Source organism: Pterocles gutturalis, unplaced genomic scaffold (genome assembly GCF_000699245.1).
Source record: "Pterocles gutturalis isolate BGI_N339 unplaced genomic scaffold, ASM69924v1 scaffold10792, whole genome shotgun sequence".
Lineage (NCBI taxonomy): Eukaryota > Metazoa > Chordata > Aves > Pterocliformes > Pteroclidae > Pterocles > Pterocles gutturalis.
In genome coordinates this window covers 1-12404 of record NW_010107988.1, presented here as the reverse complement: position 1 = coordinate 12404, position 12404 = coordinate 1, and the positions used below count along the sequence as shown (strand labels likewise).

Sequence of the window (12404 nt, the reverse complement as noted above, 5' to 3'; positions counted from 1 at the left end):
AAGCCTTCCCCCCCAAAAATAACCTAACACGTTGACCCAAGGTTGCGATGGAGAAGAAGAAACCTAACACGTTGACCCAAGGTTGCGATGGAGAAGAAGAAACCCAACGCGTTGACCCAAGACTGCGATGGAGAAGAAACCCAACGTGTTGACCCAACGTTGCGATGGGGAAGAATCAAACCAATGTGTTGACCCAAGACTGCGATGGAGAAGAAGAAACTCAACGCGTTGACCCAAGGTTGTGATGGAGAAGAAGAAACCCAACGCGTTGACCCACGGTCACCATGGAGAACAACCCCAACACGTTGACCCACGGTCACGATGGAGAACAAACCCAACGCGTTGACCCAAGGTCGCGATGGAGAAGAATCAACCCAACGCGTTGACCCAAGGTTGCTATGGAGAAGAACAAACCCAACGTGTTGACCCAAGGTCGTGATGGAGAAGAATCAACCCAATGCGTTGACCCAACGTTGCGATGGGGAAGAATCAAACCAATGTGTTGACCCAAGACTGCGATGGAGAAGAATCAACCCAACGCGTTGAGCCAAGGTTGTGATAGAGAACAAACCCAACACGTTGACCCAAGGTTGTGATGGAGAAGAATCAACCCAACGCATTGACCCAAGGTTGCGATGGAGAAGAACAAACCCAATGGGTTGACCCAAGGCTGCGATGGAGAAGAACGTGGCCAAGACAGGACTGACCCTGGGGTTGAAAATTCTGCTCTTACCGGTCGCTTCGATGTATTCGATGCATCTCTCGATAAAGACTGGGATGGGTTTCTCCGGCGTCACGACGGTGGTCAAAGGCACCCCAAAATAGTTGCTCTCCCACGTGGTCTTGGTGATGGACGGCCGAGGTTTGGGCTTTGGTTTCTGTGGGAGAGAGCGGAGTTGAGGTCGATCACCCAAAAATTGATTTAAATCCGCAAACTGACGCGTTGATGCCGAGATGGGAAAAAGATTATTTTTATTTCTTAAAAAATTGAAATATCGCAACAGAAATTATTGGGGGAGGAGTGGATAAGGCCTAAGACACCCCATCCTTGAGCTCCCATCACGAGCGGGCGCATCCGGCCGGAGCTTTAATTAACTTAACGAGCAGAAAATCAACACGTGGTTGGTTAGTTGGAGAAGGGAAACCGAGGAAGCTCTGGGTGTGACGGAGGAAGGACCGGGCTCGTTCCCGGAGGCTGCAGGCATCGCTCCAGCCTCATCCTCCTCTTCTTCCTCCTTCCTGCCCAGCAGCTCCTCAGGGGCGGCTCCGCCTTTGTTTCCCGTGGAAATTAATAGCGACTCTTAATTAGCGTGATTGGCTTGGCAGCGGCGGGCGGCTGTGAGCAGGACGTTCCCCGCTTCCCGTCCTCTCCGCTTCCTCGCGGACGTATGTACGGCCACGGTGTCATGGCTGGACGTATAGTGTGTACGTGCCGGTATAGATACATATAGAGCAACGCGCATACGTGCGTGTACGTGTTGCGTGTGCATGTACATACACATATATATATAACACGTGTATATACGGCTCTGCAAGTATAGAACATGTATAATATGTGCACGCGTATATAATACACGCCTGTATATAACATATAGGCACATATTTGTACATATATGTATGTACACATGTGCTTGGGCGTGCATATATGTACACGTACGTATATAATGTGCGTGCGTGTATAATGTATGTGTGCACACGTACATATATAATGTACGTATATGTGTGTATACGTGCGCGTATGTGTGCACGTATGTATTAATGTATGTGCGCACACAGCTGCACGTATGTATATAACGTGTACATATGCCTGCACAGATGTATATGCGTGTGTACGTGGCGTATGTATGTGAGTGTGTGTGTATAGTATGTATATAAGCACGTACAAGTGCGTCTGTAGCGTGTGTCCACAGCGGACGTGCACTGTGCACGTGTCTATACGTCTGCACCTATAGATATAATGTAGGCATGTGTGTATGTTTATGCAACGTATGTACATTTACTGTGTGTATAATTACCATACGCGTATATTATATGTACGTGTACGTATGTGACACCTGTGACGTATATTTCACATGTATGTAACATGGATGTATTTGAAGGTGTAACACGTATGTATATCCACGTGCCTGTTTATATGCCATGTGTATGTACAGAATGTCTGTGTACGTATATAACACGTATATTGCATGTATGTGCATGCGTACGCACGCTTCCATCCCTCTGCAGCGGGACCTTCGGCACGCCAACCATCGGCCACCGGCACACCAACCGTTGGTAATCAGAACACCAACCGTTGGCCTTGAACAGAAGGTTGGCCATCGGCCCACCAACCGCTGACCTTCAGCACGCCAACCATTGGCCATCATCATGCCAACCACTGGCCATCGACGTGGCAGCCGTTGGCCTTCAATGGGAGAAGGCTGGCCATCGGCACGCCAACCGTTGGCCATTGGTGCACCAACAGGAGAAGGTTGACCACCAGTGGACCAACCGTTGACTATCAGGACGCCAACCACTGGCCATCGACATGGCAACTGTTGGCCTTCAACAGGAGAAGGTTGGCCAACAGCACACCGACTGTTGACCTTCAGCACGCCAACCATTGGCCAGCAGCACACCAACTGTTGGCCTTCAATGGGCAAAGGTTGGCCATCGGCACGCCAACCGCCAACCTTCAGCATGCCAACCACTGACCATCGATGTGGCAACCGTTGGCCTTCAACGGGAGAAGGCTGGCCATCAGCATGCCAACCATTGGCCATTGGTGCACCAAATGTTGACCTTCAAAAGGAGAAGGTTGACCACCAGTGTGCCAACCACTGACTATCAGCACGCCAACCATTGGACATCTACGTGGCAACCGTTGGCCTTCAAAGGGCAAAGGCTGGCCATTGGCGCACCAACCCTTGGCCATCAGCCCATCAACCGCTGGCCTTCAACAGGAGAAGGTTGGCCAACGGCACATCGACTGCTGACCTTCAGCAGGCCAACCACTGGCCAGCAGCACAGCAACTGTTGGCCTTCAACGGGCAAAGGTTGGCCATCGGCACGCCCACCATCGGCCACCGGCACACCAACCGTTGGCCTTCAGTGTTTGAAGGTTGGCCACTCGTGCACCAACCGTTGGCCATCAGCATGCCAACCACTGGCCATCGAAGTGGCAACCGTTGTCCTTCAATGGGAGAAGGCTGGCCATCGGCATGCCAACCGTTGACCATTGGTGTACCAACCGTTGACCTTCAACACGAGAAGGTTGACCACCAGTGGACCAACTGTTGACTATCAGGACGCCAACCACTGGCCATCGACATGGCAACTGTTGGCCTTCAATGGGCAAAGGCTGGCCAGCGGCACACCAACCATTGGCCATTGGTGCACCAACCCTTGGCCATCGGCCCACCAACTGTTGGCCTTCAACAGGAGAAGGTTGGCCAACGGCACACTGACTGTTGACCTTCAGCACGCCAACCATTGGCCAGCAGAGCACCAACCCTTGGCCTTCAATGGGCAAAGGCTGGCCAACCACTGGCCTTCAACAGGAGAAGGCTGGCCATCGGCACACCAACTGTTGGCCATCAGAACACCAACCGTTGGCCATCAATGGGCAAAGGTTGGCCATCAGCACACCAACCACTGACCTTCAGCACGCCAACCGTCGGCCATCGGCCCACCAACCCTTGGCTTTCAATGGGCAAAGGTTGGCCATCAGCGCACCAACCGTTCGCCAATGGCACGCCAACCGTTGGCCATCGGCACGCCAACCACTGGCCGTCGACATGGCAACCGTTGGCCTTCAATGGGCAAAGCTGACCATCGGCGGACCAACCGTTGGCCATTGGCCCACCAACCGTTGGCCTTCAATGGGCAAAGGTTGGCCATCGGCACACCAACCATTGGCCATTGGCACACCAACCGCTGGCCATCGGCCAGCCAACCGTTGGCCATCAGCCAGACAAACCCTGGCCTTCAACAGCCAAAGGCTGGTCTTTGGCACGCCAACCATTGTCCAAAGAGCCCAAAAACTACTCAACCACGCAGCACCTCAAACCAGTGGCCTCTTCCAAAACCAGTTTCACCCTCTACAGACCAGATCCACCATCATGCCGAAAAGCGGCAGCGAATCCAGGTGGAGTTAAAACTGGTTTTGTACAACCACGGAAGCACAATGCATCTAGAAGAGAACCACCCAAGAGCGGCAACAGACAATAATTTTGCCGCGTCCTCAACTTACCAGCGTCTTTTCTGGTTAAACTCCAATTCTGCACCAATAATCGTGACTTTACTACATTCATCCACGTAAATAAGAGAATTTTCAAGGCAGACAGAGGCCACACGTCAAAGTGCCCACGTTTTGGTTAATTTTACCGCGAAATTCGTAATTTCTGAGCGTGGAATGAACTTTCTCAGAAGGATAAAGCCATCAGAGCCCACCGCCCGTGGTGGAAATGATAGAGGTGATTTTGGCATAGGACTGCGAGTTCATGCAGTCCACGCCAGTGCTGAGTTAATGCACAATAAAAAAAATAAAGAGATTCTGTGCTCACCCTGCTCCTCAATTGATCAGTAAATACACAAAAAACACACGAGGAACGCGACGGCAGCGGCTCCCGACCTCTGCCCCGTGAATCATGCCTCCTACCTTCGTCGTCGTCCTCCTCAGGCTGCGCAGGATGTTCCTCCTCCTGGGATCTTCCCCGTCGGTCGTTTCGTAAGGGATAACGGCGTTATCGCCTTTATACCCTTGAGAAGTTTGATCTTCTTCTTTTTTTCGGATGGGTCCCAACTCATCGTCGCTCCCAACGCTGAAACTGGTTCGGTAACTAGCAAACCTGCCCAACCTCGTGCAGCGCGTCCGATATAACACGGGTTTGCTAACAACCGACACTTTCCGACCCCGTTCCAAGGAGCTGGTGTCCATCTCGCTGTCGGAGCCGTTACCGCTACCGTTGGATTGGGTTTTGTTAATATTTCGGATGGTGATGATCTTGCCTTGGGTGCTGTCGTGAGGCACGGAGTAAATATTCTCCTCTTCATTTCTAGGTTTAACCACGGCGTCCATCGGCTCGGCGTAATCGGAAGGATCGAAGCAGTCGGTGGGCAACCAGCTACTAGAAGATACGGATTTTCTCTGCCCGTCCCGATGGCCCTGCTCCAAATACGACAGGTCCCCCTTAGTAATATCGAAATGTACGGGGGGCTTTGGTTTCACCGGAGGAGGTACTTTGTTGTTCAACTTGCTTTCAAAAGTGCTCATGACGGAAATGAAAGACAAGCCGTCGTTCCCCTCCAGTTCCATGGAAAGTTTCGAGTGGTCTTTGGGCAGGGCGGGGATGGACGTATCCTCTCGGAAAGGGCTGTAGGTTGGAGGTTCGACGTCTTCCTCCGAATCCTGCAAGTTGGAGTTACAAAGAGGAGAACCGGCTCGAGGCGAGTTGAAGACTTCCTCTGTCGTGCTGCAGGCTTCGGCCACGTTGTCGTACATGTGGGTGGCTTCGATGATGTTTTTTTTCTCCACCACGTCTTTAAAAAACGAGTGGAAAATTTCCAACTTGTGCTGGGGTTGGCTACAAGGGATGGTGGTGAACTTGCCGTCGATTTCTTGGGCGATCTCTTCGCCTTCGGTGAGCTGTTCTCTGCTCAAATCGTTGTCCAAAATGTCGATGGAACCGTCCGTCAATGCCACGATTTGGATGGGGATGATATCTTGCACCTCGCAGAGAAAGGCACGGAGCATGGCCAACGACGCTTTGCGTTTGGCCGAATAAAAAACGATGTAACCGTGAACGAGGCGGTTTTTCCGAACGCTAAAAGAGGAATGGTAGGAAAGGAGGGAGAGCTCCACGCGCCTCTTGTGTGGCCCGATGGATAACTCGAGGAGGACGGAGCTGCTGCTGCCGCACTGGGAAGGTCGGTAGGTTTGGGATTGCAGGATGGGTAAGAGGATGTCGTCCACGTTGAAGGGATCTCCGCACATCAAGCACATGACGATGCGTAGGTCGACGTCCGCCAAGTCTTTGATGCTGGAGGTGGAGCTGACGAGGTTTAAGTTGCGTTTGGAGTCCAACAACCCCTTTAAAACTTGGCTGATTTGCTTCTCATTGATGTTCCGGCCGTACCCGATGCCGGCAGACGCAGGGTCAAGAAAGACGCACTGGAGCTTGCTGGCGATCTGTTGGCCTTGTTGGATCAAGCTGTGGAGCGTCTCGCCACTGGTGTCCCCCCTTTTATTAACGAGGATGAGCGTCAGTGGCAGGTGAACCAAATGATTCTCCCTCCGGCCGATGGTGGACTCGCGGCTTTTTTCGATGCTTTCCACCACGTAGGAGAGCGATTCCTTGGAGTTGTAAAGGCAGAGACAACCGTGAGGTTGAAAAGTTGGCGTCTGGAAAGAGTTGACGGGGAGTCGGACGTTGCCCTCGATGGGTCTCAGGGATAATTCGTACATCTTACCTTCGATCACGTATTTATCGTCGTTGGTGCAGAGCGCCCGGATCTCGTTGGCCAACTCCCGTGCCAAACCGTCCTTGCCCAGGATCACCAAATTGATCCTGTCGATGTTGGAATCTGAAAGGAAATTCTTCTGGTTGCGTTCGGAAGGTCTGATGAAACGAGAGTTGATGAGTTGCTCGATTTTCGAATCGACGCAAAGCGGGCAGCTGGGACACGTTTCCTTCGTCGGGTGGTAGACGAAGTGGATGTGCTTCAAAATCAGAGCATCGCGCTCAGCCTGTAGCTTCTGCAGAGCTTTGAACCTTTGCTCTTCGCCCAAAACGTCCTGAATTACACCCATTTTCTCCTTGCTGGGTTTCGCGTCCAGCTCCAGTTCGTAAAACAGCTCTGAATATTCCAAGAGAAGCTCTTGAAACTCCTCCTTGGCTTTTTCGATGATCTGTTTTTGGTGCTTGCTGTAGATATCCATATAAATAGACTCCTCCAGCCACATATAAAAATCCTCGTTCATAATAAAACTCCGCGCTTCCTCCCAGGGTTTCCCGGGCGTGATGAAAGGAGACGTCTCCAAATTTTCTTTGAAAGCTCTTCTCATTTCCGCCCTTTTCCGCTCGTTCCTCAATTTTTCTAAATGAGCTTCGTAGAGCTGCTCGGCGGGTTGGGTTTCCATCAGGTCGAAGGGAATTCGTTCGTTTTCCATGTTGTCGATGTGGCTCGTTGCATCCCAAGGGGTCTCTTCCAGGACGACAAACCATTTGGAAAAATCCGCTTTCGTCTCCAAGAGTTTCTCCACTTTGACGCAACTCAAATGATCGATTTCATCCAGATCGGGGATGAGAGCTTCGAAGGCTTGAGGAAGCATGGCGAGATACATCTTCCGACGTCGTTCGATGTGTTCTTGCTTCAGGCGGTGGACGTGTTGCAGAAAAAGCTTTTTAGCTTTCTGCGTTCCTTCCAGGTAGACATAATCCTGATATTCCGGAGAAGATTGCATCTTACGGCTGACGTTAGACCACGTCTCGTTGTGGTTTTTGACGATGCGGCTGACCAGCCACTCGTATTTATCTTTAGCAGCGGCGATTTGTTGACTTTGTTGTTTCAACGCTTCGAAATAGGGGATGATTTTCGTCTTCCCCCGGCTTTTATCGATCAGCTGCACTAAAGTGCTAAAAGCCAAGTCAATATTCACATTGGATCGAGCCGACGTCTCCACCACCTGGAGATTTTTTTTGCTTAAGGCAAAAGTATGTGCATCCCTAATGTACCGCTCCACGCCTTCGTCGCACTTGGTCAAGACCACCACGATGGGTTTTTTTGTTTTCGCCAGTTGATTGTAAAGATTCGAAACGAATTTCAGCTGATCGTCAAAGTTCCTGTTCATCCCCCTGCTCACGTCGATGCAAAGAAGGAAACCATCCACCAGCAGCTTGCCATCCGGCATCTGTTTTTGTTCAAAGTCCTGTTCCAACCCAAGTTGATCAGTGCAAAAATACATGAGTTTTTCAGCCGACGCCAATTTGGTGGCGGCAGCTCTTTTGATATAAGGCTGCAGGGCCGTACTACGATGAGGCTGAAAAGTCTGGTCGTCGATAAATTCCGTCTGTTCCACCACGTGCATTTTACATTCCACGCAGTCCTCCAGGGAACGGACGACTTCCCCCCAGTAGAGAAAATGGTCATTATTGACCACCCTTCCCCCAAAGTCACTGGTACTGAGAACCGAAGTATGGTCCAAATGAAATTCATCGGCGCTGGGTCGTACGAAACGGTTACAAAGGCAGGATTTCCCAATGCCGCACTGGCCTTTCTCTTTTTCCGTCCCGGATAATCCCACCACGCTAATATTATAGGTGGGAATGCGAACATCTTGCTTTCTTGCCATCATCATCGTCCGCACATCCTGTCCCAATCGACCGCTTCCAAGAGGATTTAAAAAAAAAAAAGAAAAAAAGTTTTTTTCAGCACCCGGCGCTCGGTGACAGTTCTCACGCTAGGCAAGGCGGCGAGACGATGAAATTCGGTGTTCCCATCCTGTACGTACCAGCAGCACTTCAGTTCTTGCTGGTCCCCATCGTTGGATGGCTGATGTTTCCCCCTAGGAGAAAAAAAGAAAAAGAAAAATCAATATTTCTGCTCGGGAACCTCACAAAAAAATCTTATTTCTTCGTCTACGATTTTAGATCGCGCTCGAACGCCAGGGAGAAACCGCAGCATCTGACCGAGGGTCCTCCGCCGTCATCGCGAGCGGTTTGTGGGCGCAAACCACAAGGCGAAGGCGGATTGAGGTCACGGTCTTCGAGGAAGAAAAGCGGGTCAGAGGCGGAGGAAAAAGCTGAGGGGATCCACACCGGAGCCTGGGGAAGAGGGCTGGAGGGTTTTGAGCGTTTTCAACGCTGAAAAGAAAGCGAGAAAAACCAACTCGGTGTCTTTTTGTTGCCTTTTGACTTAAGATCAAGAGTAGAACCGGCTTAAAACCCGATGATGCTTCTACCGGGAGGATTATCGCTTCCGTCCCCACGGATAGACCGGGTCTAATAGGATCAGAAGAGTTTAAATAAAATAATAATAAAAAAAAAAAAATGGGGAGATGCAACTAAAGCCTGGAAGAGGTGCCCAACGTACCCCTAGTATCACCCGATGGGAGGAAATCCTCCAACACTCGAAGGAGGGACGAGCTTAATTATCTAATTACCGCTTGTGAAATTAGGAGGGTGGGGAGATGATGGAGGAGGTGGCCCAGAGATCATGGGGAGTGTTGAAGGTCAAGGTCAGATGGCTTGGAGCAACCTCATCTAGTGGCAGATGTCCCAGGTTGGGCTGGATGGTCTTGGAAGGTCCCAAACCCAACCCAAACCCTTCTGTGATTTTTCAGACAGGGCTTGGAGCACCTTCATGTCATTGAAGATGTCCCTGCCCATGGCAGGAGGTTGGACTGGACGATCTTTGAAGGTCTCAAACCCAACCCAAACCCTTCTGTGATTCTACAGACGGGGCTTGGAGCAACCTCATGTCGTGGGAGATGTCCCAGGTTGGGCTGGACGACCTTTGAAGGTCCCAAACCCTTCTTTGATTCTATGGATGGGGCTGGGAGCAACCTCATGTCGTCGGAGATGTCCCGGGTTGGGCTAGACAATCTTTGAAGGTCCCAAACCCAACCCAAACCCTTCTGTGATTTTTCAGACAGGGCTTGGAGCACCTTCATGTCATTGAAGATGTCCCTGCCCATGGCAGGAGGTTGGACTGGACGATCTTTGAAGGTCTCAAACCCAACCCAAACCCTTCTGTGATTCTACAGACGGGGCTTGGAGCAACCTCATGTCGTGGGAGATGTCCCAGGTTGGGCTGGACGACCTTTGAAGGTCCCAAACCCTTCTTTGATTCTATGGATGGGGCTGGGAGCAACCTCATGTCGTCGGAGATGTCCCGGGTTGGGCTAGACAATCTTTGAAGGTCCCAAACCCAACCCAAACCCTTCTGTGATTCTACAGACGGGGCTTGGAGCAACCTCATGTCGTGGGAGATGTCCCAGGTTGGGCTGGACGACCTTTGAAGGTCCCAAACCCTTCTTTGATTCTACGGATGGGGCTGGGAGCAACCTCATGTCGTGGGAGATGTCCCAGGTTGGGCTGGACGACCTTTGAAGGTCCCAAACCCTTCTTTGATTCTACGGATGGGGCTGGGAGCAACCTCATGTCGTGGGAGTTGTCCCAGGTTGGGCTGGACAATCTTTGAAGGTCCCAAACCCAACCCAAACCCTTCTGTGATTTTTCAGAAGGTGCTTGGAGCACCTTCACGTCATTGAAGATGTTCCTGCCCATGGCAGGAGGTTGGATTGGATGATCTTTGAAGATCCTTCCAACCCAAACCCTTCTGTGATTCTACAAACGTGGTTTTGGAGCAACCTGGTCTAGTAGATGAAGGTCTGTTCCAGCGCAAACCCTTCCATGATGCTACGGACGGGGCTTGGAGGAACCTGGTCTACTGGAAGATGTCCTTGACCATGGCATGGGGGTTGGACTGGACGATCTTTGAAGGTCCCATCAACCCGACCCAAACCCTTCTTTGATTTTACAGAAGGGGCTTGGAGGAACCTGACTGAGTAGAAGACGTCCCAGCCCATGGACTGGATGATCTTTGACAGTCCCATCACCCCAAACCCTTCTGCGATTCCCCAAAACACGGCGGTTGAGATGATTTTTTTTTTCCAACCTGAGAGCGGAAGATTTTCCAGCTTAGGGCAAAAAATCCAAACGAAGCCACGGGCGGGTGACACCGTGGGTCATCGGAACAACCCGAGGAGCACGGCCGTGGCAACGTCTCCTCCGCTTTGATGTCTGGATGGTGCGGTTCTACCAGTTCCCCCGTTAGATTGAACCACACGCCAGACAAAGGCTGCCATGCTCTTGGGTGCTTTGCTTTCCAAAATTTTGCTTTCCAAAAAACTTTGATCTCAAAAAAACCGACTTTTCACCCTGCCACGAGGTCACCAACAGCACCCAAGTCACCAGGTCACGCAAGCCGAAGGCCACGAAGAAGAAAAATTGGTGTTTGTCCCTAAATGCAAAGATTTTGGGGAATTTTTGGAGTCGGTTTGCAAATTTTTGGACTCGTTATTTCCCACGGGATCGTCACTTATCATCAACGCGTGTCATTCCTCAAGGTGAGACTCACGCGGGTGTAAAGGGCGGAACGGCCGCAGCACCGGTGCGATGCAAACGAATGCTGCCGAGCCGCCGTCAAACCTTTAATTACTTCAAATAATTACTCAGCGCTCAATTCCAAGGAATGCAGTTACTCCTCGGGAGCGTGAACGATGCTCGGGGCTGTTTTCACGGCTTTTTCCGCTGCTCCACCTTCAACACTGCTCTTCCTACCGCAGATTTTCCTCAATTCTCGCCGTTTATCCTCATTTTGGAGGGTGAACCCAGTTGGGTGCTGAGCACCCGGACCCAGTGAGACACCGGAGAACTCATCCGATGGAACCACGGCACCAGGACGGAGGGATTATCTCCCGGTTGGAAATTTTCTCACGGCATCCCAATAGCGGAAATTCCCCAAAATGGGTCATTTCGATTTTTTTCCGAAGACCAATTTAAGCTTTGAACCATCTGGGTCCGAAATATTTAATCTCGTGCAACAGATGGGTTATCCTTGGGCGCGTGGCATGTCTCCCCGGCCGTTCCGAGCCCTCTCGTGGACGGAAAACCATTTTCTCAATTTTTTTGCAAAAAACAGAAACCCATGGAATTGCGAAGCCGCTGATTCCAAGACCAAATCTCCAACAGCAGTGTGTTGGAAGGGTCGGTGTGGAGGATCGATCCCGCGCTGTTTCCTGCGTTAATCCTCGGCGCAAAGTGGGGAATTAATTAATTGCAGGATGTCAAGAACATCGTCCGAGGAATTTCTGCTGAATTTGGTGAAATTCCGGTTTGCCTGCCGGAGAAGTCGCCTTTTTTCCTTCTGTCGGCTTCCTTTCCACCCCAAAATTTTAGAAATTAGACATGAATGAGTTGAAAAAAATCACCGTGACTCATTTCCCCTCCTCTTCATCCTGCAGATCAGCTTCATACCTTTAAAATTAAATTTTATTAAAAAAAAAAAAATTTTGGAAGCGCAGTGGTGTTAAGAACGGATTTCAGCGGAGATTTTCAGCCTAATGAAGCGACGGCCTTTCACCTTCGCTCGGGGCGTGGGAAGGGGAAAAGTGGTGTCGAAGGGCGTTCGCTTTCGTTTTCTCCCCAAAATCCCTGAGTCAGGAGTTACTCATTTACGCCACGTAAAGTCCAGCCCGGAGAACCAGGAAGAAACTGGGATCCGCTCTGTTAATTCCCAGTAAAGCTGGGGGGGTGGAATTTAATTCTTGTTTCCTCTTAAGAGGCTGGCATCAGCCCCAAAAAGAAGGAAAAAAAATTAAAAAGAAAGAAGAAAAAAAAGGAGAGAAAAGAAAACGGGAG

General features: G+C 50.8%; 1 protein-coding gene across 1 annotated transcript in view; it reads right to left on the bottom strand.

Annotated features, from left to right (window-relative positions):
- ARHGAP35 (Rho GTPase activating protein 35) overlaps positions 1–8338 on the bottom strand; it is a gene marked incomplete at its 3' end in the record, with an annotated part of 11713 nt that extends 3375 nt beyond the window's left edge. Inside the window, exons 1-2 of the mRNA XM_010072464.1 lie at positions 4640–8338; positions 734–878 (exon numbers count right to left, since the gene is read on the bottom strand). Coding sequence (XP_010070766.1) covers positions 734–878; positions 4640–8338 — 3844 coding nt within the window. The remainder of the gene's footprint in view (positions 1–733; positions 879–4639) is intronic.
- Positions 8339–12404: the final 4066 nt, after the last annotated feature.